The 26,210-nt window shown below is 37.1% G+C and overlaps 2 protein-coding genes across 4 annotated transcripts; one reads left to right on the top strand and one right to left on the bottom strand.

Annotated features, from left to right (window-relative positions):
• Positions 1–500: 500 nt before the first annotated feature.
• Positions 501–20,153, top strand: LOC116289284 (uncharacterized). Of its 3 annotated transcripts, XM_089036674.1 has the most exons (22): positions 501–520; positions 1,008–1,076; positions 4,341–4,431; positions 5,104–5,201; positions 5,737–5,798; positions 6,030–6,042; positions 6,605–6,671; positions 7,193–7,227; positions 7,593–7,675; positions 12,113–12,217; positions 12,575–12,618; positions 12,848–12,912; positions 13,205–13,384; positions 13,962–14,044; positions 14,564–14,633; positions 15,117–15,154; positions 15,506–15,620; positions 16,134–16,286; positions 16,622–16,692; positions 16,866–16,944; positions 17,744–18,478; positions 18,709–20,153. In XM_089036674.1, exons 3-22 carry the CDS (start codon positions 4,355–4,357, stop codon positions 18,975–18,977), a joined length of 2,442 nt encoding a protein of 813 aa, XP_088892800.1. In that variant the 5' UTR covers positions 501–520; positions 1,008–1,076; positions 4,341–4,354; the 3' UTR covers positions 18,978–20,153. The 3 variants fall into 3 exon arrangements, with proteins under 3 accessions (XP_088892800.1, XP_088892801.1, XP_031552040.2); XM_031696180.2 differs by lacking the exons at positions 501–520; positions 1,008–1,076 and adding an exon at positions 3,396–3,806; XM_089036675.1 differs by lacking the exons at positions 501–520; positions 4,341–4,431 and having other exon boundaries at positions 1,026–1,076.
• Positions 20,082–24,642, bottom strand: LOC116289283 (protein FAM124A). Its single transcript, XM_031696177.2, has 3 exons — positions 24,412–24,642; positions 21,882–21,923; positions 20,082–21,508 (listed from the first exon to the last, which is right to left on the bottom strand). Exons 2-3 carry the CDS (start codon positions 21,915–21,917, stop codon positions 20,636–20,638), a joined length of 909 nt encoding a protein of 302 aa, XP_031552037.2. The 5' UTR covers positions 21,918–21,923; positions 24,412–24,642; the 3' UTR covers positions 20,082–20,635.
• Positions 24,643–26,210: the final 1,568 nt, after the last annotated feature.

The raw sequence follows: 26,210 nt of genomic DNA, 5'->3' as shown, positions 1-26,210 counted from the left end.
TATTGCAGGTTGTTATGTAATGTTTCAAATACGAGCCACTTTTGTTTTCTTCTTTTTTTTTCTGTTACAAATTGGTAAACTTTCAGGAATTTATTTGAGTGGTTATTGTTGCGGGATGAAGACCAATGAGAGGGTTTGTTTTGCATGCTCTCCCCCGGCAACAACAGTAAACAACAGCCATTTTGCATTATTATTTGAATAGTTCCTGGATACCAAAACCTGACAAGCTGTTAGCCTTTTATTCTTTGCCTATCAAGGGGGTAAAAAAATTATAACATAAAATTAACGAAGAAAAAAAGAAGCAGACATGAGCGATTGGTCTAGTGGAATATGTGGATGTTTTGAAGACATTGGTATCTGTGCTACAGCATACTTTTGCCCGTGTATTGTAGCAGGAAGAAATGCCGAAGCAATGGGAGAAAGCTGTATTCTACATGGTTGTCTCTCCATGATGGGTTGTGTAGGGATCTATTGTGGTGCTCAAATCAGGGGGAAAATCCGAGAAAAATACATCATTCCGGTAGGTTCGCGTGCCAAAACGGCGTTTTCTTAAATCAAAAGACAACATTTCTAAAAAGTTGTGTTTATTTGAACGTTTATTATAATGTTTAATCTGAACTTTCCCATCAAAAATTAATGATGAAAGAAGTTCATCAGTTTCGTGATGTATAAGACTTCAAAAAAGCATTTGTTGTATTACCTATAACAAAAGGTTTTGGCGGTTGTGTTCTAATCATCAAATACACAATCGATCATGATAATGAACAGAGAAAAAAAAGGTATTTAACGCGAGAACACTAACTAAAGTATTAACTAACTAAATTAAGTCCGTCGGACTTAATAACAGTCCGTTAGAGGTCGGCTGCACGCAGGCTATAAAGTAGTGAGATTATTTTTAATCAACATCTCGCGACATCGCTTTGAATAATTGAATAATTAACAAAGTAGTCGAATGAATTTTACATGGGAAAGCTCTAGCTGCTTTTTTTCGTGTTTTTTTTTTCCAGGGGTCTTTTGGTAATGATTGTCTGTTTCACTTGTGTTGTCCTGTGTGCGCGTATGCACAAGAAGCGAGAGTAAGTATATGTTTTCAGTATTGGTTTCAGATATATGTTGATATTCAAATATGATATATGTGTGTTATAAACCCAAGAGGCATTTGATCTGATAGAAAAAATAAATTAACAAAGTAAATGCAAACACTACATCAGATTTTATCACTGAGTAAGAAGTGAAATTAAAAGTTGAACTGCAACGACTTCATGCTTTAAAACGTTCCATAGCAACGCCTTCGTGCTTGAAATACCATCAATAAAAATCCACTGTAGTCAGAAAACTCTTTGGCTTCGCAAATTGGATTAGAATGGCGCTTTTTTCGTTTTGCAAACCGAACTAGTACTAGACGTATAGTATTTAAATCAACTTGGAACAGAACGAAAATTAACTTAAAAGGAATAGAACTTTGTTCATTCGTTCGTTTTATAGGTAAAGTGGACCTCTTAATATAATGTTCTCTTTATGCAAATTTAATATAACACTTTTAGTCAAATATACAAGTCACATCAATCATTTGACATCAAAACTAATTGCTTTTTAATTTTTTCATTAAGGAAATTAATTATAAAACCCAGTTATTTAGTAATTTGGAATTATTTTTTGTTACAGCAGTAAATTCCTTGCACGGTATTCAGTTGTCAGCAGAGTCAGCTTAATATTTTGGGTATAAAAAACCACATTGAACTGCCTCGGTCGGCCCTTATCTGCACTTTATTTGCTTTTTGCTATTCACGCAACTGCACTTGGCATTCGAGTGCTGTCATATTAGAACTGCAGAAACCTAAAAAAAATTCTTTTCATTTCCCTTGGAGGTTTCAACTGTAGATCTAAATATAGCGGAGAGATTGATTTATTAAAAGCAATTAATTAACTATTAATTAATAACTTTTTAAAAATAAATTAACAGTCATCGAAGGTTGTTGTTGAGAACACGCGTCGCACTTTCCCGCGGGGTTAGTCCTGGTTTTGTTTATTCTTTCAGCACCAAACTTAGAAACTTAATTAGCTCACACGAAAGATAATAATTGTATGTTATCATCTCTTGTCCTATTATAATGGCGAGTTCTTAATTAAAGAAGATTTGTGGCAAGGGCTATGATTGGTCAAGTCTGCCGAATCAGGCCCGCGACGTATTTGCGGATCAGAATAGTCAACAACAAATTGAATGAAATGATAATGTGAGAATGACAAATATTTCCAGTGACTCGGGTTTTCATTCCGAAAGTGTTTGTGACGTAAAAATGACGTTACAATTAAATGTAGTTTTACTAATCATTCGTATAAACTTTTTGTTTGTTAACAGGAACAAACAAAAGTGTGAAGTGTTTCTCAGTTTCGTAAACGTTTCGTTATTCATGTATGATCATACATCCGTTGCTGTTTCTCTGCTTCAATCAGGAGTTAGATGTGTTTTACATTTTCTCAACCAGACTCATTTCCTGCAGAAAACATTAGGAGACCCGGCCAGCAAAACTCGCGTGTAAAAACTGTCTGAAACACAAGGCGCCCACTTCAGATAACTTTATCCATACTAAGCTTATCCCAGACCCTGAACCTCGAACACAATGCTACTTAACTATATATGTGGTTTCATTTCTTCTTCTTTTTCTCAAAGTGGGTACCCTGTGGCTCAAATGATTTCTAACTTTATCTACAGGTAACGAGTTTTTGCCGTCTCCGAGTGTTTCTACTTGAAATGGATAATGGCTTACGATTAGACTTTCAACTTACTTGTAAATACAATACCCAATGTATCATTAATTTTACCTTGTTTTTACGACAACAAAAAAACGCAAAGTATCATGGGTATGGGAAAGAAAAGGGAGGAATTCGAGAAAAGGCAGAGGACGTTGTGCCAGTCTCAAGTTCAGTTGATGATAAATTTATTTTTTTAAGTGGTTCAATCGATTTCTCATCCATACGAATTCTTTGTACACACCGACCAATGACCAATATTCTATTTGTAGCCTTAGAAACTCATTTATAGTTTATTATGATTAGTTTTCTTGAACGCGGTCGAAATATAATGCAACATGTATTGTTTTGAATGTTACGTAGAATAAAAATATCCGCTTTTGATAAAACTTACTTATCTGTTTTTACTTCTCTTAAAATCTATTAGCTTTCCCTTGAATAATATTTTTTGTTTGATAAAGTTACTTTTGTATGGAATGGTATCTTCATGATCAAGTGTTGATAATTATAGATTTCATGTTTTATTTTTTATTATGTAGTTATTATAAGCAAACCATAAACATATCTCAATACAATACACACACCTGTCAAATGTAACCAAACTTAAACCACAAAATTCATTTTTGGGTTCCCTGTTTATATCGATATTGCGAAGGGACTGAGCAAACAACAAATGAAGGGCAAAAAAAGACGCTGATGTCACGTTCTATTTTCAACTGAAAGACAAAAAAAAAAGTTGAAAAAACATACTTTATCTTCATACAAATGGTCTTAGACGGAAAAGTGATGGATTGTGTCATCCAGCTGTTATATGTTGAGCGAAACGTTGCTACGGAAATTGTTAATGTCGAAGATCTCTAGATGAAGCTGGTCGATCTTCCTTTAATGGCTTTGACAACAGCTTTTAGGCTTTTAATGTTCAAAATCGTTTAAAATGACATCTTAAGTTTACCAAGTTATGGGTCAAGATCTCGTGAAGAATACCAAGGTCTCTGGAAGTTATGAAAGTTTTTCGTTTAAAAGCCCTAGTGGATTAAACAGCAGTGCTTCTAAGTGTAAGTAAGCTTGTTTTGAACGTTGTTGCTAGGACTTGATAAACACGGAAACCGTAAAAATCCCTAAATCAAGAAACCATGCAAAACCCTAAATCAAATTTACTATAATGAGTAAAAGTAAAAATTATGAAAGATAATAGTACTTCTATAGAAAAAGAGCTTCTAGTTTGGGCTTTCGTAAAAAAAAATTCCAAACGCATATTAAAATTGAGTCAGTTGAAAATTCAGTTGCTGAACCGGTCGTTGACAAAACAGACGGTAATTTTTGTTATTAATATTTTGGTTTGTTTTTGCTTTCGATATGCCTAAAACCTTATTGCTTTTACAATTTTTATTAGGCATATAGACGAATGATATATGTACAGTAGTTAACATCATTGCCTATTTTTTCTGTATTTTCACCTGTCGTACCACTGTAGTTCTTCACTATAACCTTCAATGTTGTTGATTATACATATGACAAAAGAATTTTAATTAAAGAGAGTGGATTGAAATACTAATCTGTTAATTATGGATTATACGATATGGGTATAGTTTCAGATGCTGAGATGAGAAATTTGACGAAATTATTTAAGAACCTTGCAGCACTGTCACTGCAAGACAATTATATCAATAAATCAACCTTGTAAGTAGATGAGTAGTTCATTGGGGTTATATAACATGCAGTCAATTAATTGACAAACATTATATTTACATAACCCCTTCTGACCCCTCTTTCACAAGCCAGGCATTTTACAGTGAATACATGTTCCGCACCTAGTAATATTTTTGGGTTTTATTTTTGTTATTGCCAAATCTTTTTCCATTTAAAGTTTGCCCTATTTCGAAATTACATATGACTCAGATAACCAGCTATAATTTGAGACCTCTTGATTTTAGGCTTCTGTCAATCAAATTTCCAATGATCAATTTCCAATGATTTGAGGGTTTTTTTTTGAATGACGGAAGCCAAAAACCCAGACAATTGACTTGGCTGTGTTGGTTGCTTAACTATGAAAATGGGTATAAAGCCAGAAGCATAGTCTGTGTTTTTATGCTGTACTCACTCCATATTCTACTTTCAATATTCACATTGTACAATGCTCAGCTCACACATCAGTTTTTACAGAGGAAGGAAAATTGGAGAATACTGTGCACTTCTTTCATACTTACGTCACTTCCTGCATGCTTTATTACTGAATGAAGCTTGGAAAAAAACTATTTTATTGGTTAAATAAAGCCGTGCATTCCGTTATGCTTCCTAAACTTAAATTAATGAAATGGCTTATATAGATTTGAATTTCTTTCTCCTATATAGTGAGCACTACTTTCCTTTGGGTGGAATATTAGCAAAAAGGCTGTTTGTAGCATTTGACAGAAACAAGAATGGATTGATTGACCTTCATGAATTTATAGGTAAGTAAATTGAGGGTTTAATATTTGCAATCAAACTGTGGCTGATGACTGCATTCTGCATTCAGCCACTTAATTCATTCATTCAGTTTATTGATGACTCATAAGACTCCAGTATGTGTGGCTTAGCCTTGAATCAAGGAGCTAGTTGTTTTGTTATTCTCAGAAGTGAGGCTAAGCCCACGTGACTGGAGTTTTAAAAGTCATCAGTCGCTAGTTAAAGGAACAGTATTAAAAAGCTATTTATTCTGAAGATTGATGACTAATATTTTGGTACATGAATATAGACCACAAGCAGACCCTATATTTCCTTGGTCACTTTGCTCCTCACATGCCCCACTCACGTGCCCCCCTCACATGCCCCCCTCACATGCCCCCCTCACATGCCCCCCTCACATGCCCCCCTCACATGCCCCCCTCACATGCCCCCCTCACATGCCCCCCTCACATGCCCCCCTCACATGCCCCCCTCAATTACACTGTGACCAAAGGAAATAAGGGAACTGGTTACAGTCTAACAAATCATATTTCATTTCAGATGGAATGGCAATGTGTCTTCAAGGTTCTTTAGATGACAAGTATCAGATAGCTTTTGAAATGGTAAAACGTTTGTTATTCAGATTTATCCATCCATCCATCCATCCATCCCTCCATCCATATACTAGTAATACTCAGTCAGAGATATATCCAGATACTGGTCTTCATTAATGTGTATGATATTCTATTTTAGTGTAGATTTTTATAATCAGTGGAAGCTGAATAAACAGCAGTAAATATATTAATGATTCTTTTTTTCTTTCTTTAATTTGTTGTTTCATTTTTGGATAACAGTTTGATCTTGATGGTAAGTTTTGCATATTTTTTTAATTTTTTTTTATTTGTAAGACATTAATGCATAACAACTCTTTGTACCATTCTTCTCACTACATTTAAAATGACAAGAAGAAAGAATACGGAGCATTTGAAAACTTTTACAGAGGGCGCACTAATTAGAATAATTAAATGTTTCATTAAATGTTTCATATTTATTTATTAAATGTTTCATAAAGTCGCCATTTTCTATCTCCTTTTTCATTATTATTTTTTTCATTATTTTTAAGTGCAATATGTAGAAGCAACAAATAAACTTTTCCATCAGTCAGAGAAATCTAGAAATGTTTCCATTGTCAGGGAATGGGGAAATCATGAAAATGTGCTAAAAGTCAAGGGAAAGTCAGGGAATACTCTGAGCCAGCAATTGCGAACAAAATCTTTTTAGATAATTTGGTTTCTAGTGAAATTCTACTCGAGATACCCCTCTTGTATCTTGGGATACCTGTGTATGAAATTACTGCAGTGAAAAGGTGATTTTGTTTTATGAGGAGAGTGGAAACACTGAATTTATTGTATTTGCATCAATACTCCAGGAACTAACGGTGTGTCAGCAGATGAACTATATGTGGTGCTTAAATCTGTTCTGATGGCTGCTACAAGGTGAATTATCGTATGACGCATGTTTTGTAGTTTAAAAATCCGGCAACATGATACCTGTGCAATGCGCGCAGCTGCAGGCGAATTAGGAACGAAAAAACTCACTTTTACTATATATGCTTTGTTTTATCGATACCCTGAAACAACCTCTGATCAAAGTCATGGTGCGGCTAATTTGTAGATCGAAGTGGAATTTAGCTCGTTCGGTTTTGCACAGAGAGGAAAACCTGAAAACCGCGCGAAAAACCCCGCGAATCAAGGGAGAGAACCAACAAACTCTACTCATATGTGGTACAAGTCCAGGAATCGAACCAAGACACCCGATGTGAGAGGCGAAAGCACTACCGCTCGAAAATCTTAATGGAATTTCGGACTTGTTTACCGTATAACAGCACGTTTTGTAAGAACTCTGTAGTAACTTTAGTCAAAAAAGATCTTTTGTAAGTTAACGATCACATAGTTTTTAAATTTATTTCAATGTGCCAAGATATGTAAATTTTAACATTCTCATCGATTTTTACTAGGGTATTTCAAAAGGATTCTTTGATAAGTCGTCAAGGTAGGCCATCACACGTGAATACGGGTTTTTTTCGTATATATGACGTAAAACAGTTTATATGAACCTTTCCCGCTTCTTCTTTCTTCCTTTCCTCCCCCCCTCCCCTCCCCCCTTCAGCTTGTGCCCTAGTCACTCATGATACAAGTTATGACGGTTGTTTTCGTTGATATCGCGTGATATTTTCATGCTTACTTAAATCTTTTTCTGGCGCAAGAATTACTGAATGATGTAATGTGATTTGCCAATACTTCTTAAAGGTCCTTAATGCCGGATATTTGTTAAAAAACCTCTCAGAAAAACTTACGTCTGGTAGGGATTATCTGTACGTTACGGATACTTTAACTTTTCCTCCCCTTAATTTGCAGATTATAATGACATGGAGCTAGATCAACTTGCTTATTGTATTGTGAAGGATGCGTTTCTACAACAGGCAGCTGATTTGAATCAGGTAATCGTTTTTTAGTGTTGATGACATACTTTCAACAAGGTACGTCTGAACAGTTTTGGAGATGTGAAGAAAACAAACAAACAAACAAACCTTGAAATACCTCTAGGCTAATCAAGTCGGGGTACTCCTCTACGAACGAAAACGGTTAGAAAAGAACTTTTTTGTTGAGTAAATATTCAAATTTGTGCGGCTTTCAGGGTTTGAATGCAGTCTACATAGACTAACAGAACTGACAGGAAAATTGGTTGACGACATTTTTGACCCATAGTGTCGAAATCGTCGTCATGATAGTTAATTTTCTTTTTTCTTTCTCTTTTCGTTAGTAATTTTATTCGGCTTGTGCAAAAGTTCAACTCATGACTATAAGTTTTGTTTTGCATAAAGCTGACTGGAAACTTGACATCCCAATCCATAGGTTTCCATGCATCTAGGGATAGCTTGCCTGTAATCTTCTTATTGCAATAAAAAAGACTTAAATTTTTTTGGCAAAAAACGTTTTTGGACAAATGGAAATACTTATTCGCAAACTCACTATGCTCTTGCAACCGCAACTTATACCATAGTTAATCATGCTTATACTTTCAAAAGGAAACTCGGAAGTTGCAACTAAGAAATTAATCATGTGATAAAATACACTAGCAGGTTACCGTGACAGAGTTATTTCACTGAGAACACTTGTCTGTTCAAGTCCAACCCGGAAAAAGACTGAATCACCGTTGTTTCTGGCTGATTTTTTTATTTTCGTTGTTTTGTGAATGAGGATCATGTGTGTTTCTAAATATTTTTCAAATCACTAAATTTTTTCCCCAAGCTTTTAAAGTTTTCTTGGGTTCCTAAAATATATTATATTTCTATTTTGCCTCCTACTCCTTGCGCGTGTCGAAAGCCCAAAACAACAAATGATGTAATGTCTCGTGACGTCGGTGTTATGACGTATAAATATAACAAGGCGAGCGTTACGATTAAATTTCTAACCGTTCTTGGCTTGTAGCGCACATTCATGGTCAGCACTAAGCCATCTTAAATTAGTATGTTCTGAATCTAAACGAGTATATACCAGAAAAACATGGAGTGTTCGGCTTCCGGTCCTGAGGTGAGAAAAAGAAATCTTGGATCGAAAATCGTATTCAGTAATGTCATTATAAGTTGTAGTGACACGACTACAAATGCTTTTCATTCACAAAATATTTTACAATAATTCCTTATTATACCTTTGACGAGGGCTTTGTTTTGTTCTCTAGTTTTCGATAGGTCTCATTATTTTATACCAGTTTTTTTCTAATTTCTCCTAAGCAAACATATACCCTATTTGTACATGATTATTATGAGGGCAGATGAGGGCATACGGCTTTCTCTGTGTCAAACGGCGGTCAACAAGCCTCCCATGCCAGATGTCGGCAGTAGGTCTATGGACTAGAAACTAACTATCAAGTCGACCGTAACATAGTCTAAATGATAATTTTTGATGCTAGAGGTCACGAAATGCTGTTGTGAGGCCAGGCAATTTTTATATAGTTTCTAAATTTAAGTCATAGAAGCGTACGACCGTTGTGTAGCAACACGAGCAGAAAAAAAAACAGTGTTCAAATAACAAAGACTTTTCAGCTCTGATAGAAATACAGCAGTACTCTAGCTTAGAGACCAAGGCATAAAGATACGCTAAAAGATTCTTTTAAGAGTGACTCCTTTTGTTTTAGTCATAAATAATTTTCACACTGATCACCAGATTGTTATCACTCTAGGAAGCAGCGTATAAATATTAATTGACAATATAATGATTTTCGGAACTTACTTTTCAACTTTCGGAGCCATAGTCAAAAAAGTAAAAACATATTGAGAGTCAAATTATGAGAATTATCGCAGATAGGAAAGGCTTTCTGTGTTACAAGATCTTATTCTTCTAATCTGAGAAAGATAATGTTACAAGATTATAAGTCGCAACATGGTTACAAGTATTAATACTGTTCGATAGTCCGTCCCTAAAAATGCTAAAAATAAATGCGGTAAAAACACTTGAAACACTTTACTTACGCCACTCCAAAGACTGTCTGTTCTGGTCCAATTCTCCTACTTCCTGAGAATTTCAATAAAGATCTTGTTTTTCATTTCAGCAGCCAGTTTCAATAATATCTAGTCTATATTTACCGGATATTTGTATTTTTTTCTCTATAGTTTTCGTAATATTTCCAGTAATTCTCTTACATCTAAATGGTTTGTTTTTGTCGTTTTTTTTTTCTTTTTTCTTCTTCTGTTGAATGAAGCATTTTTTCAACGACAAGAAGTGATTTTGTTTTCCCAATCATACATTTTTCCCTCTCCGAAAAGTTAGTATTTGTATAAAATTCGCTTTTTTGTACTCTTTCTTATAAATATTCTCTAAGAGGTTTTGTTCTGCTGTTCTAAATAAAAAAAACTAACAGTTTTATTAAATAAAGCACGATTACTCTAAGAAACAAACTTCATTCAATTCGACCACGTTTTGACAGTTTGTTATACAGTATTCATTTATTGTGCTTCTCTCTATGGTGTCCTTTTTGGCGTTATAAGATATCCTGGAGTTAGGAGAATTATTCATTATTTGAAAACGGAATTTTTCTTATCAGGTTTGGCCTGAAAACGCAATGTTAACTTTACGAAAACGGATCAAAGACTTGTGGACGGGCGAGAAGGATTCGTGTGCACTTCAAGAACTTTTTTGAAAACGGGATAAAAAAAATCCGTTTTCAAAAATATCCCATACTTGTGGATTAGGCCTTCATTTTAGTCACCTTGTACCTATATAATAAATTACAAAAATATCTCATATTATATTTCAGGGTATGGTGTTAATTTAATTTAGTAAAAATACACAGGTGATTATTGAAAATCTCACGCGCTGATTGGTCGAGAAACTCACACTATCACACGATATTCACCTCCAGCGACAATTCAAAATGGCGACCAGCCGCTTTGTTGCTGTTTATACCGGAGAGGAATTAAAAAATAATGAAAGAAAATGCTGTCCCCAAGAGGACTAAAGAGGCTAACAAATTTGCACTAACTTTGTTCAAAGGTAAAAAGGGACTTAAAACAATCAAATAAGCTCAAATAAACTGTTTTGATTCGTAATTTTGTGTTGTAATTGAAAGCCGCGTTTGTCACTTCAATTCAAATTTTTCCTAATTTTAAATGTGTCTTATATGTTCTTCTTTTTTTGTTGAAAGAATCACCTGTGTTTTTATACTAACAGTATAAATTATTTGCCTCGGCCTCAGTGAATATCAGAGAATATTTACCTCGCTTCTCGAAGACTCGCGTCTCGGTAAATATTGCCCGATATTCACTTCGCCTTCGAAAAATTCATGTGAAATAATCATTTCGAGGCGAGTGTTCATTACCTTAATTCCGCCAAGCATTTAATATCAGTTATTCAGTTTCATACGGTACTATATTTTACTTTTTTAAAATTTAGCGGTTGACAGAAAAAGTCGTTTGTTGAACAACAACTCCCTTCCCACTTCCCCCTGAGGACAGTATTCTCAATTTTTCAATCGCCTTTTAAAGTGCCTATGACACCTAACTCCAAATTTTCACACATTAAATTTGAGAGGACCAATTTGGCCTCAGAGAGCCATTTTGGCTTTTTCAAAGTAGTGCTATTTTAGCCCAGGCTAGAGCCAAAATAGAACAATGCCATTTTGGCCCCACAGAAGCCATTTTGGTATGGGTCTATCAGTACTATTTTGGCCCCCTCAACTAGGACAAATAAGGGGGAAAATCCATATAAGGGGATAAAACAGTCCCAAAATCAGAGCTAAAATAATGGCCCCAACGGTAGTGCCAAAATAGCCCTACTTTAAGGAGGCCACTATAGGATCAAAATTAATGGGGCCAAAACCGCCCTATCCGATTTACTGTGCAGCATTGATGACGTCACAATGTTAACATATTTGGAGTATAAACCTTGATATATCCAATATGCATCACTTAAATCATATAAACATATTCTACCATTCAACTATTCATTTCATGTAGAATCAATGCTGAAAATTTTGAATATGATGTCATAGGCACTTTAATGTTGGCTCTTTTTTGTCTTCCGTTTTATATTTATCTTTTTTGACGTCCTGGTTCCTCTTGCCAATCAATTATTATCCATTTGTCATGGTTGACAGGAAAAAGTAGATAAGGACAGAATAAGATAGTCGAGTAATGAGATGAGGTGTCTTGAAAACTTCAGCTCAATGCTCCTTATCCGATAATTCTGTTGAAATTTATCCTTATCACCTAACTACTATTATTATATTACAATTAAAAAAACTATTATATTTATCTCTTATTTCTAAAACTATTTGCCAATTATCACTTATCGATCCCCTATCTCTAATTCCTCCAATAGGGCCTAATATTTATTACTGTTCATCTAATGATAAATGGTTTTATTCTAATATTAATTAGGATAATAAGATGACTTTGAAGGTGTTCAAGTCCTGGATAGAAAAGCACCCTTTCGTTTTGGATTCCATATTTGGTCAAACCTGTCTGAAGGATAAGACGACAAAGGTATGTAAACACTGATGATCTTATCCACTGGGTAAGGATTTATCCGCCGGATAGCGCTATCCAAGCTTCGTACAACCGGGCCCAGAACTCTCGCTTTTCAGTTCCAAATGGTTTTATAAAATGTTTGTTTTAATACATTTGCACACGGATCTCTCACACACCGCTTTAAGCTAGTGCCGATAATACACCGGCCTGTTGTAGCAAATGTCTTTTTATTTATATAAATAGAGTCATTTCTTTTACTTTTAACCCTGTAATGCGCTATTCACTGAGCAGTTATTAGTAAGATAACCTCTTTGAATAGCTCCATTCAGCATTACGTGCGCTTCATTCGTGTCTTCTTTTTCCTTGATACAGTATGGCCGACTGAGTGAAGAAAACCTGTTTTACTACGCCAAAAAGTACGTGTACAAGCAAGCAGCAGATTTTTAAAAGAGACTAGAATCAATTTTATTTATTCCCTTGAAATTACGAGTTATCGGTTTTTACGGCAAAAACTTTTCGAATTTTTTTTGGCCAGATTCTTGGAGAAAAGTCGATTCCTCTGTTGTTGAGTATTTATACTTATGTATGTATTATTGATATGTATTTATGTCATCTGTTAACGTTTTTTATATCATTTCTTCTCAGCTCGTCATCAGTCAAGAAACAGACCTGGGTTACATCCAAGAAGGATAGCGATGCCTCTAAAAAAGGTTAGTTTTGAGAGTGATCTTGGCCGTGCTGTTACCGTGCCGTGTCTGTGTACTAAAGTGAGGCATGAGCAGTAGCCTTAGCAATACAGACAATGAAATACTTGAAATTGTTTACTACCATTATCGTTGAAGTACAACCCACAAAGTTTGATGTCTCGTTTGCTGACTAGCATTTCAAGGACCGTCAATCACTGAACTGCAATTAAAATCTTGAAGGAGACATTGAACTTCGCGGGTTGCATTCCAACGATAATGGTAGTAAATTGATTCGTTAATGGTTGGTTTGTTACAGAGCCTTTTGATAGAAGCTACTCTAAGGCAGATTACCTCTGGAGCCCTGTCTTCCCACAAATGTCCAGCAAGCCATGTAAACGATGTAAACCCTCTGCTTGCTTGGTTTATGACTCGGTGTATTTGTACGGTGGCCGTGGTATCTGTACGTCACTAAAAGACTTCTGGAGATATGACATAGGTAGGTAAGGTGCCTTCTATCCTAAGACGCGAAGCAGCTCTTCACTAGTCATACACGAGACGAGCTTCTTTTATCAGCTTGGTATTAGGATCGCTATCACAACCTCTATACTTTATATTGCTTTTTGTTTCGCCAAGAAAAGAAGCAGGCATGACAAATGCAATCACTGGAATCCTAATCACATAAAATATTACGTCTCGTAACACTAGCTTTTACTCTTTCCGTTTTTTATTACTATTTTTTGCTTTTCTATTGTTGAACTAGACAAGTAGAATGCAAGCTGATCAGCGACCAAAAAACTGGGCCCTAATAGAATGGGAAAATATAGAATATAGAAAATATCTGTGATCCTTCCTGCGTTGTTACTTTTACCAGTCATTACACCCATAATCTTTTTTTCCAATTTTTCTACACTGGCATATTGGCAATTTGTTGATCACGACTTTCTAAAAAAATGCTTTCTACGTGTGATGTATGTTCTCATATAAGATTTGTGTTTCCAAAAATTGCCTTGAACGATGCCGGCATGGTGGCTGAGTCTGTCATGTATTAACTTTGTCTGTGCATGCCCCTGTAGGTGAAAATGCTTGGTATCCTGTGCAAGATCGAGGTAGTACCAGGCCATCCTATCTACAGGAACACACCATGGTACCTTACAAGGTAAGTCGATAGAGCAGTTTTCGTATGACTATGAAAAGCTGGCGGCACAAATGCGGTCGTAACGAGGAAAGGCACACGCCAGACCAATCAATTTACTCTCCATCCAATCAAAAAACGAAACACGGTGTGAATACGGCGCGGACACGGTCACGCCATCATTAACAACCAGCCAATCAAAATTCTAGAAAATATGTCGGTCGCGGCAAGGCACACATATGGCACCGGGATTTACTAGCTGTCTTTCACCCCTGTGTAGTTTAAGTCTGGGGCGCAGTTTCGATGCTCGAATGAACCACACAGTGAGTTGAAGTTGCTTGATGCGTTGTTCTCCCCCTTGCAATGAGGGTTTTTCTATAAGCATGTGAGTTGTCTGTTGTATATGTTGCGTGTTATATATTGTGTGCTGTAAAAAGTAAAAAAAAGTGGAAGTGGTTGGAGTATTATTATGCATATTCAATTTGCCTCCCATGTCCAATTCCTGGTATTTGTTCATTTGATAAATTTGGTTTCTTTCTTCAGAATAACTTGGTTGTGTTCGGCGGAGAATTTACGTCGTCTAACGAGACACCACTTTGGATATTCGATACAAGTAAATACCAATACTGCTGTTCATATCTGTGTTAATATACTCATTCCCTATACACACAACAAATTTAAGAAACTTGGCACGGCCATAAGACGACGGAACGAATACGTTCTCTTTCATATGCACACCGTTGCTATCACGTTGCTATGTGTAAAGCTTACAAATCATGTTCTGACGAAAGCTCCAACCTTAAAGACAACGGCACGCACATTTACACCGTTGTCTTGTCGTGATGTTTTTGCTGTGAGTGTATACACGCAATACTTATCCTCCATGCCTGCTCAATGACGACTCCCATTTCCTACACTCCCTCCACATGACTAACTAATAACCCACGAGCTTCTCTTCCCTCCACCCACATAGACACCACGACCTTGCCCCCCCTCCCCCCGCAAGTTGCCCCCCCCCCCCCTCTCCCCGCAAGTTGCCCCCCCACCAAACGTGTTGAGGTTACATATGACATATGACTGTTTTTCTTTACACCAGACACGTCAACTTGGACAAAACCACCAGTTAAACAAAAAGTAAGTTTAATGTAAAAGTACTGGCAGCTGATGCGTCTAAAATTTATAATTATTATTTAAAATTTATAATCGTCTGCCACGAATGGTACGCAATTTGCATAACTCGCATGTTATGGAAAAGTGAGGGAGGAAGGAACGAAATCTTCGATCCGGAAGCAATGAAGCAAGATAACCTCTGGAACCCAGGGTAAACATCACCCCCTCCTCAAAGTGGGACCGGATGGGACTGGAATCATGTGACTGAAAACAGGAAAGGGGGAAAGAGTCTCTTACAGCGACCAAATATAATGACGAGATTACACATCCATCCCGACGTTGCCAAATTCATTTTTTTATTGTCGGATGTTTCAGGGTCCCACCAACCGACGTGGTCATTCAGCTGTTATCTCAGGCGACTCCATGTATGTGTTTGGTGGATACATGGACCTCAGAGGAGCCACACGAGACTTGTGGAAATATGAATTTAGTAAGTGATGAGTATTAAGATGCAGGTGTCTCATCTTCAATTAAAGAAGATTAATGGGGGGAAATGAAGTAATGAGGCAATTGTATTATAGCATAATTTACTACCACTACCAGACTCCCTTGCATACTTTCTTTTGTTCAGTTAATTAGCAGCAATTGTCTTACTATTCTCATGAGGAAATAGAAATTTGAATGAGAAAGAAAATTCGCGAAGCATTTTGGTAGTGGTAGTAAAATAACACCACCATGTAAACGGCCTATTACAACAATCACCATTTTACCACGACTGTTGCATCAACACTGAATATTGCATGAATTGCTGATTTGCATTCATCAGTTATTGGGGGATCGAATAACGTAAGACATGACCGCCATTATGGTTGATACTAACAAATCAGAGTAACCGAAGAAAATCGTAAACTCGGCTTATATGGCGGTCATGAACACCAGCTACCGATTAAACGGTAAATCATTCGCGGATAAAGTATTTTTCTCCATCAATTTTGTCATTCAGCTACTAATACTTGGACTCGTGAAAAAAGTCAATCCAAAGGCTGGCCGAGCCCGAGGTACGCCCACTCAGCGGCTGTCTTCGATAAAAGTCTGGTAATATTCGGTGGACTAGAAGAAATGGGGTGTAAGAACGATCTGTGGTTATGGAACATGGGTAAGACAGTAGTGGTACCTTTAAATATCTATTCAGAGTAATCCCTTGCAATAGCGTACTTTATTGTTACTAGAATTACCTACTCTTGATTAACCTTAGATTTGGTTCCAAGAGGCAGGGTGAAAATTGTATTGAGATAAGAAAGATAGGGGGAGAAGAGGAGAGGGTACTCGATCTTGTTGGCGGCCTTATTCTGGAAACCAAAGAAAACGGAAGCTACTCTTTTTCTTTCATCCCGACCTTCCTCATTTAATTTTCTCTTCCGATATTCCTTCCTCGATCTACACTTAGCTCATTCATATAACTCATTTATATTTCTGTATATTTTTTTATAGCTGCTCGGAAATGGACAAAATTAAAAGGTCGCAATCCACCACCACCTCTGTTCGGTCACTCGGCAGTGAAGGTATGTCATGCAAACCAACCTTCTCACACTGATGAATGTCCTGATTGGCTGATCTATTGCTTTTCAAATCCAATCAGAATGAATGCGTTTCTTTAAAGTAGCTGACTGATTGGCTAATCTATGCTCTATTGTTGTATCATATGGTTATCTATATATCTATATTGTTGTGTCAGGTTGGTGACGGGATGCTTGTGTTTGGCGGGGAATCGACTGACGGCAGCGTCTTCAATACGTTATGGCGATTTAATTTCGGTGAGTATCAATTGCCCTAATTCACTATGACGTCACTGCCTGTTTATGTGGGGGGAAAGAATCGCTAAATCCTATAGAAAATTCAACAAAATTTGCTCCTAGCGAAACAAGTTAAATCTAAAATGAACTGATATAATATGTGTTAATATGTACTAAAAAATATTCTAAGCGTTTGCTGGCTATTCTACTTCTTTTCGTGGATTCATTATGGTTTTAGAACAATTTTCGGTGAATTTGCGTTGATTTGACCCCGGCCGACGACCATGATCCTTTGCGTTTAAACAATAGATTGTTGAAGATTGTTTTGATGTGACGTCATTGTGAATTAGGGTAATTATTTGTAAGAATCATAACAGTAGAACCTCTATTAAGCGGCCGCCCTCAAGAAGGAATTGACAAGCGACCGCTGCTTAATAGGCCCTTTTCTCATTCCGTAAATACCGCTGTGTTTTAAGAAGGAAGACTCATCTCCGCAGGCTTAGCCTCGCTTAGGAGTAAATCATTTGCAAATGTCAACTTTAATGTAAAGAATGTGCAGCTTGAACAATACCAATGTTTTGAAATCCCACGGACTTTTAATGGTATCTGTGAATAGCTGACTTATAAATGAAGCTACGCCTGTGCAAATTAGTCTGTAGTCTTCAAAAACAGCGGTTTGTATTGAATGTGAAACTGGTGTATTTGCGCTTTGAGCACCAAGAAAGGCGCCATATAAATAATAATTTTTATTATAATAGAGTGTCTAATGTATAAAGAAATTTTCCTCATTCTTCTTTTTCTGTTTTTTTTTTTAAACCAGATTCTTTAAGTTGGAGCACAGTACAGCCCAAGGGAATGATATGTCCGCCTCCCCGTAGTCATCATACTCTTATCCAAATTCCAGACTTTCGGTTTTCATCTTTTCGACCCTCGTCTTCTCGTTCGGCCCCACCCTGTACTCCTGCCTACGACAGAGAATTAACCAGCGTTCGCGAAGAAAAAGAACCAGTTGAATCAAAGGAACTCAATGTGAAAAACAACACAAATATTAGCCAAGCTGCGTCATTAGGATCACTGGACTCGACTTCTTTGTTATCACACAATGAAGACGAACTAGTGAAAGTCAGGCTTAATCCAACTAAATCAGGTTCATTGGACTCTATAGTCACAAAAATAGGTTTACGCGAGACGGAAAACATGTCTATGATTAACCATAATAGGACGTTAAGCCAGGAGAGTATACTTTCTTCCTTGAACAATAAAACAGGGGAGCGCAATGATGTTAATACGAAAAAGAACTCGACCCGACTTTCACCACCCGTTATGCCTGGTACAGGGAGAGTTATCCAGTCACTACGGCAACAGTTCAAGCCCGGGAGCGCAGAGTGCTTATTACCGTATAGTAAAAATAAGGCTTCTGTTTGTCGTTCAGCGAATTGTCCCGAGGTAACGAACACGGGAATAATCAATTTGATGGTATTTGGTGGCTTGTCAAAGAGAGGCATTGAAAGCAGTGACAGATCGATAGACATGTGGAGGTGTAGTGTTAATCCAGGTAAGACTAACACAAGCCCACATGTCTGGGTTTTTAAATATGCCGACCGTTGGAAATTTTTAATGACAGAATCTGAAACATCCACATGATAATCACTCGAAAGGGAGAGGGACGGGAGAGGGGGGAGTGGGAGGGGGAATAGACTGCTTGTGCTGGGATCATGCTTGACTTCTGTCTCGAGTCACATCGAAATTCCCTTCTCTCAACTCCGTTCCTTCGATTGTTTTCAGAAAAACAAACCAGTGCGATCAAAAGAATCGAAGTGCAATCCAACGAGTACAATCCTGCAACGACGTATGACAGCTCTTACGCTTATGAAAACCTAAGTATAGAGGACGCCGCAGTTGATAATGAGGACTATGTTGACAGCGATAACCAGGACGGTGTTAAAGAGTGCGTTCTCTTAGATATTTCTGACGGGGACAAAACAAGTGTCGGTTTCCTGGTAACTGATACGACAACTGGTCAATCATCATCACTGACACGCATTTCTGTATAATCACGTGATTGCATGGGCCGCGCATCTCAAACAAGGTGAGCACCGCTGAACGCTCTTGTAATACTTTTATACGTCAACGGAATATTTTTTTGAAATTTATTTGAGAAACAAAATGCGACTACTGATATTCATACGAAAAGGAATATACTTAAATGAAAAATGAGTACATATAATTTTATTTTAAGAATATTGAGTGCCAATATTTACAACCCTTTTCGTTATTTTACGTTTTCAGAATTTATTTAATTCATTTGAGTGTAATTGTTCCCCTGGAGGGACCAACTTATCGTTATTCTGATAACAATGGATAATTCAGTCCAATTTTCGTATTTTTAGAGATATTATTAAAAATATCCAGAGACTCATTATTTATGATTCATGGTTTATTAAAAATTTCATCCAAACTTTTTAATAAAAATTTTTCTTAATATTGTTCAAATCAAGATTTTATTTTAAAAAGATTGTCTTCGAATACGAAACATATTAAAATAATATAGGCCCTTTGCTGGACACAGTCACGTGACTGTTAACGTATACCCCCGTTTTTTTAAACAAAATAACTCTTTGAAGATTCGTATTACACCTATTTTCAAAATTACGCGACCTGTGTAGTTGGCACTTGAAAGGTATTTCTTGTGTTTTGGCTGCCGTCAATCAAACTTCGGACGATTTAATTTCATCCAAAAAAGGCCAAAATGATCTTAAAGTTTCAACCGTTTGAATATTACAGAAAGAAAGACAAGTTTGCTTCATTTCAGAAGGATTTCGCAAGAGCAAGCCGTTTTTATATTTGATTGACGGCATCCAAAACAGAAAACGAGAGGAGTCGTGAGCATCGGCGGTCGCATAGTTTTGAAAATACGTGTAAAAAATTAAGAAAGCTTTTCTTTCTCATCGTTCTTTTAAGCTTGGAATTCTTTAAGCGAGTCTCGTGGTGCATATTTTCAACCTCTAAAGCATTTCAAAGTTCATTTACAATTTTAGAGTTTGGCATTCCGTCAGAGCCCTCCCCAAGCACGTGACTGTTTGATGCAAAGGGAGTATTTGAATAAAAAGACAATATGTAAATTGCAAGAGATAATAAATACAAATTGTGCATAACAGTAACTTATTTAACTATTTATATACCACAAAAATGAATATACTTTTGATAATAAAATTTAATTTGACAATGAATCTTTGAGTCTAACAGCACTGACTTAGCAGCGGAGGGAGCCGGGGAAGGGAGTAGAATTTGTATACTCGGAACATGTATTGGGATTCCTGTGTTAACACGAAAATCTAGATATGCATTGAGCGAGCAAGCCAAAGCCGATTTTAAGATTTTTTCCCTCACCAGTCTTATTTCTTACTGGTGGGGGAAAAAATCTTAAAAGGGGCTAAATTCAAAAAATAACCACGCAGAGCGAAAGAAGTGCTATTTCTCAATGATCGGGTAAAATTTCGAGGCCTTATTTCACGTTTCAGTGATTTGATTGAAATTTTTGATGAATCTCCTCCATACATTTCCTTATAACTGGACACCACAGAAACCAAGCTTGGGCTACCTGTGTATGCATCAGAATAATCTAAATCAATGTCTGAGGTGTCTTGTATGGGAACCGTGCCACTAGTTCCTGGTATGAGGTCATATGGAAAAACCCGAACTATACAACAAGCTATGCATCAGAATAATCTAAATCAATGTCTGAGGTGTCTTGTATGAGAACCACGGGGTTACCATCCACATCATGTGTGTTCCACGTGCCACTAGTTCCTGGTATGACGTCATATGGTAAAACCTTGCGAAGACTAGCGATATCCTTGACCCTGAAGCATAACTGTGAAGCAGCTGTTGGTTCTGGAAGAAGACAGGGTGAATATTTCAGTGAGAGTTGTATCTCAAGTCCAGGTTGGTAATAAATACGAAATGAATAAAATCCAGGCTTGCTGGCGTTGACTTCTTTGCCAAGAAGCAAGGAATAGAACTCCTTCATTCTTTCTAAGTCTCTGACGAAAAGGTTGAACCGTAGCTGCTCATTACCACAGTGAACGGAACAGACGCTCCACAACGGGAAATGATGTCTGGGAGCACACTCGTAGAATTCTTGTCTAGCAACAGTACGAAAGTCAAAACGGCTTGTCAACTCGATTTTATGGTGGAATTCCCAAGGCGGAGAGTTAAGGTAGCTCTTAGCTACAGCAGCTCTAAGTTGACTGTGAGAATCATCGCGCAAGAACAAGATGATACTCAAAGACTGGGTGACCAGACCAAGGGCTGATGTGGGATCGGTATCCCCCCAGTCCATGTGCGAGAAGGATCCGCTGCTATATTCTGTTATGGGTTCTTCATAGTCTTCTATCTGTACCAACTGGAATGCAGGATCTATTCCTTGCAGTAGAGGACTGTAAAGGCTCTTTAGATAGCGTCCATCTTCTTGTGGGACGTTGATAAGCAAAGTACAGGAATAGGGATTCGATAGTACACTGTCTTGTGGGGTACAGACAGTTTTAACCTGGGTTGGGGCTGTTTCATACCAAGGAATGCTTGCCTAATAGAATATGAGATTAGATAATAATTAACCAATGAAGGTAAACTATAACACAAAGAAAGGAAACGGATACGCGACCAAATCAACTTCAGACATCACATTTTGTAACTTTTATCAATCAAAAGAAAGAAAGAAAGAAAAAAAAGGAAGGAAGGAAGGAAGGACGTTCGGATGCACGGACGTACGGACGGAAGTAAGGAAAGGAGGGAGGGAGAAAGGGAGTGAGGGAGGGAGGGAGGGAGGGAGAAAAAGAAAGAAGAATGAAAGAATAAAGGGAAAAAAGAAGTAAACAAGCGAACAAAAAAGATATAAGCTTGATAATTCGTGTCTCGTACGTGACACATGTAGGGATGGACAACACCTTTCCTCTTACCTCAGTGGATGATGGTGCTGCAGACCAAGTCGGCATAATGACCTGTGTGTAACGAGAAGGTAAGAATTTCTAAGTTAATACCCATTTTCATAATCAACCGACCGAGACAACTACCTATAATTCAAGTCTGGGTTTTTGGCTTCCGGAAATCGGATTTTGCACCAGAAGATATTTTGTAGGCTAAAGTATGTCTCTACCAAAATTATTAGGATTGCGAGAAAAAATTACGGGGTTTCTTCAGCCAGATTTATCGATCTTTCTCTAGCGTCGTTTTTCTTTATCGCAACCTCTTGGTTCCCAGCAGATATGAAAAAACCATGCGCAAAGAAGAGCAAAGAGGAAAAAGTACAGCTTGTATTATCGGAGTCACATCAATGTGAGCAATGACGTCTTCGTGGGCTTCCGCAGGGGCGGCGGAAGCTGAAAAATTTTGGGGGGGCACTCCAATATTTTACGGTACCTTGAAATGACCTCCCTGTTTAGCTTGATTACAAACGTGTAGGTGTGATATTTCAATCAGTAACATTTTGCGCGCAATAAACCACTTGCAATTGTTCTGAGAGACACAAAAATGATGCAAGTCGTCGCTAGATATATCGTATATTTTTTAGATACAGAAAATTATGTAATATCACAATAATAAATAATGGTAATCATAACCAAATCTCATGCGGTTTTTTTTTGTGTGTGTGTGTGTGTGTGTGAGGCATTATATTCTGGGGGGGCCAGGCCCCCCCAAAAATCTAGTGGGGGGGCCAGTGCCCCCCCCCGCCCCCCCCCCCCCCCCCCCCCCCCGCTTCCGCCGCCCCTGTTCCGGGTTCGTTGTTCTTTGTTTTGGTAGCTGAGATTTGTTCAGTGCGGTTCATAAATGGAATGATGACCTAAGGTATATAATAAATTCGAAGTAAAATCATGGCTGAGCGATGTAATGTACGTATGATGCTGGCTGTTGTAGACGTTGGTTTACTCGTAAAAAACACTGGGCTAGAAACGAGACTTCTAATAAATTTTGGCAGAAAAAACAATGACTCCTAAGACATCAGGTATCATTTTTATTATTTCTCTCTATCAGTATATTTGTTTTGGTTTAACAGGGTGTCGAAGCATTTAGACTATTGATCCAACGTAAGATACCTTGGTAGTCACTCACGATTCAATGGCGGATCCAGGAAAATTTCAAGGGGGTGGCTGTTAGTACTTACAAAGCTAATAAAAAGCTTCCTTGTTGCGTTACATTTTACTATTTTCTTAGCCACTCAATCCAATCCTCCCGGAATGGCCCCTGTTGGTGACAGTTCACAAGTGTTTATTGACCTTCTCGACTAATTTTCGTGTTGACCGTTACGAGTGATATATAACAGAGGCTGTTTTATTTTAATACCTTGCGTGCCACAGTTATGTACTACGTTAAACAAGGACTGTAACAACGGAAATAAAGTAATAGTACTTTAAGCACGTTTGGTTTACCTATATTGATACAAAAAAGCTAAAAATATAGCACTTATTTGTGGTTTGTTAATGAATGCGTTGAGCTGGTTTAAAGTGAAGACATTGGGTCAAGAGGTACATACTTGTGTAGTGGACGAATATCACTCATCGTCGTTGAATAATTCCGTTCAAATCAAACTATTTGCACTCAAGTCAGCAAGTAAGAGAGATCGAGAAAGAGAGAGAGATGACCGGCGTAAAGACTGTCAACTTTGTAAATCCTTGGAAAAAGCTTTTAAAGTCCCTTGTTAAGCCACTTTCGAACCATTTTAACAAATTATTTAATAGTTTCTAAGCTGTTTTTTGAATCTTTCTGTCTAAAGGATTTCTGAACTCGTAAGTGTGGGATTAAAACGAAAGGCTGAAGGCGGATCGTCCGGGGACTGAAATTTGATAAAAAGAGTTTGGGGATTATAAATGTCAATAGTTAGCTAACCAACGCGGTGATTACGACTCGATGTTTACGAAGAAATCCAATTACGACCACTTATGAAACTGAGTACTTCAAATAATGTAAAAGGCTTTGGCATGGGTTGATCAGCATTAATACTTCCAAAGGTTTTGTAATTTCCTTCGTTTTGTTAGATCGGACTATTTTGGTAGAGCAGACTATAGGGTTATCAAAACTGCGCGTTCAGTTGAAATGATGGACTATGTTGACCTTAGAAACAAACTAAGCACTCCGGTGTATCGACAACAGCAAGTGCTTTAAAACTACTGCAACTGACTTTGTGACACGCTGAAAAGACCGAATCTAAGATAAGAAGTCTAAGAACAATTAAATGTAACACACTATTTTACACTTTTGCTACAAAAAATTGACATCTAGACGGCTCTAGCTTAATAAACTACTAACTGTATATCGTTTATATTAGCAATTTAAAAAAAAAACAATGAGCACATGTTTAGTGAAGACTTTTCCGATGAAAGTTACATCAATCATGTCTTTCAAACCAAGGGTAATAATGCAAATCAAGTATATTAGAGTGACCCTTTGACGCATTGTAGTGCTGTAGATCTCATCAAACGGTTCTCAACTCACCAATTTCGGAAGACCTGATGATACTCTTAGCGACAGAAACAGTTCACGCTCAGATGTAGCCACACCAAACAACTTTGTTTACTGATTAATCGACGAGAACCAGAACCACGAGAAAAAAGGTCTTTGAAACACTTGAAAGAAATCAAAATATCAAGTATTTTGTCTTGTTAGAAAGTCTGATACTGCTTATTGAAGTTCTTCGAAGGAGAGATCATGTACATAACTGATATACCACGCTATACCATGCCTTTATAACCATATCAAGCACGTATCTTTGTTGTCATTTCCTACTCTTCAACCGTCATACGTTCGTCTGAAGGCTTGACATTGGACTTAGATTAAACAAACAATAGTTTATATAAGGCTTGTAGTTGTTCAATTATGTTTGATAAAGACTTGAGAGGTTCTATTGTGAAATACTTTATTAAACTCCACGAATAACAAATCTTTCTTGAAAACTAAACTGAAAGCATGCGAAAATATTAGCATTGTGAAAAGTTCATACTTTGATCTTCCTTGAGGTAAGACATCGTCTACCTTTGTAGTGCGACTCAAAGTTTTCCTCAAACAAAACGCCGAGGCCATGCAAGGACAAACAAAGGAAGTAAGATAAACTACGACCTGTTTTCCGTAGCGCAGCTCGTCTATCTTCAATGGATGAAATTCCGATGCAAATCCCTTACACATTCCGATAACCATCAAAACTCAATAATCCTTGATTTCAACGAAAGACGACGACTTTTTGGTGAAAAATGGCCAGAAATCACCTCTTTTACATCCAACATAAATCATGCATCAAATTAAAAGAGGTAATCCATGCTTTTTGGTCACAAATGGCTAATAATGATCTGTTTTGCATCCTTCATAAAAAATGCAACATATTCAACGGAGTGTGACAATAGTTAAAAATCGATCAAAACCATGGTATATAGTCCATGCTTTTTGGTCAGAAATGGCCAAAAATGATATCTTTTGCTTCCTTCATAAATAATGCATCATATTGAAAGAGGTGCGAAAACATTCAAAATCGGTCAAAACCATGGTCTATAGTCCATGCTTTTTGATTACAAATGGCCAAAAATGATCTCTTTTGCATACTTCATAAATAATGCATCATATTGAAAGAGGTGTGACAATGGTCCAAAATCGATCAAAACCATAGGCTATAGTGCAATCTATTTCTTTAGAAAATGGGGAACAATGATCTGTTTTCTATTCTTCATAAATAATGATTCATATTGAAAGAGATGTGAAAATGGTCCAAAATCGATTAAAACCATGGGCTATAGTCAATGCTTTTTTGTCAGAAATGGCCAAAAATGATCTCTTTTCCATCCTTCATAAATAATGCACCATATTAAAAGAAGTGTGAAAATGGTCCAAAATCGATCAAAACCATGGGTTGTAGTACATGCTTTTTGGTGAAAAACGTCCAAAAATAAATTCTTTTCGATCCTTCATAAAAAATAATTCATATTGAGAGGTGTGAAAATGGTCAAAAATCGATTAAAACCATGGGCTATAGTCCATGCTTCTTGGTCAGAAATGGCCAAAAATCGTCTCTTTTGAATCCTTCATAAATAATGCATCACATTGAAAGAGGTGTGAAAACATTCGAAAATCGAACAAAACCATGGGTTATATATAGTCCATGCTTTTTGGTCAGAAATGGCCAAAAATGATCTCTTTTGCATCCTTCATGAATAATGCATCATATTGAAAGAGGTGCGAAAACATTCAAAATCGGTCAAAACCATGGTCTATAGTCCATGCTTTTTGATTACAAATGGCCAAAAATG

Source organism: Actinia tenebrosa, unplaced genomic scaffold (assembly GCF_029948245.1).
Source record: "Actinia tenebrosa isolate PJP-AT-01 unplaced genomic scaffold, QUT_ActTen_1.0 PGA_scaffold4__44_contigs__length_22323623, whole genome shotgun sequence".
NCBI lineage: Eukaryota > Metazoa > Cnidaria > Anthozoa > Actiniaria > Actiniidae > Actinia > Actinia tenebrosa.
The sequence above is the reverse complement of the archived record's forward strand: the minus strand, read 5'-3'. Positions and strand labels throughout refer to the sequence as shown.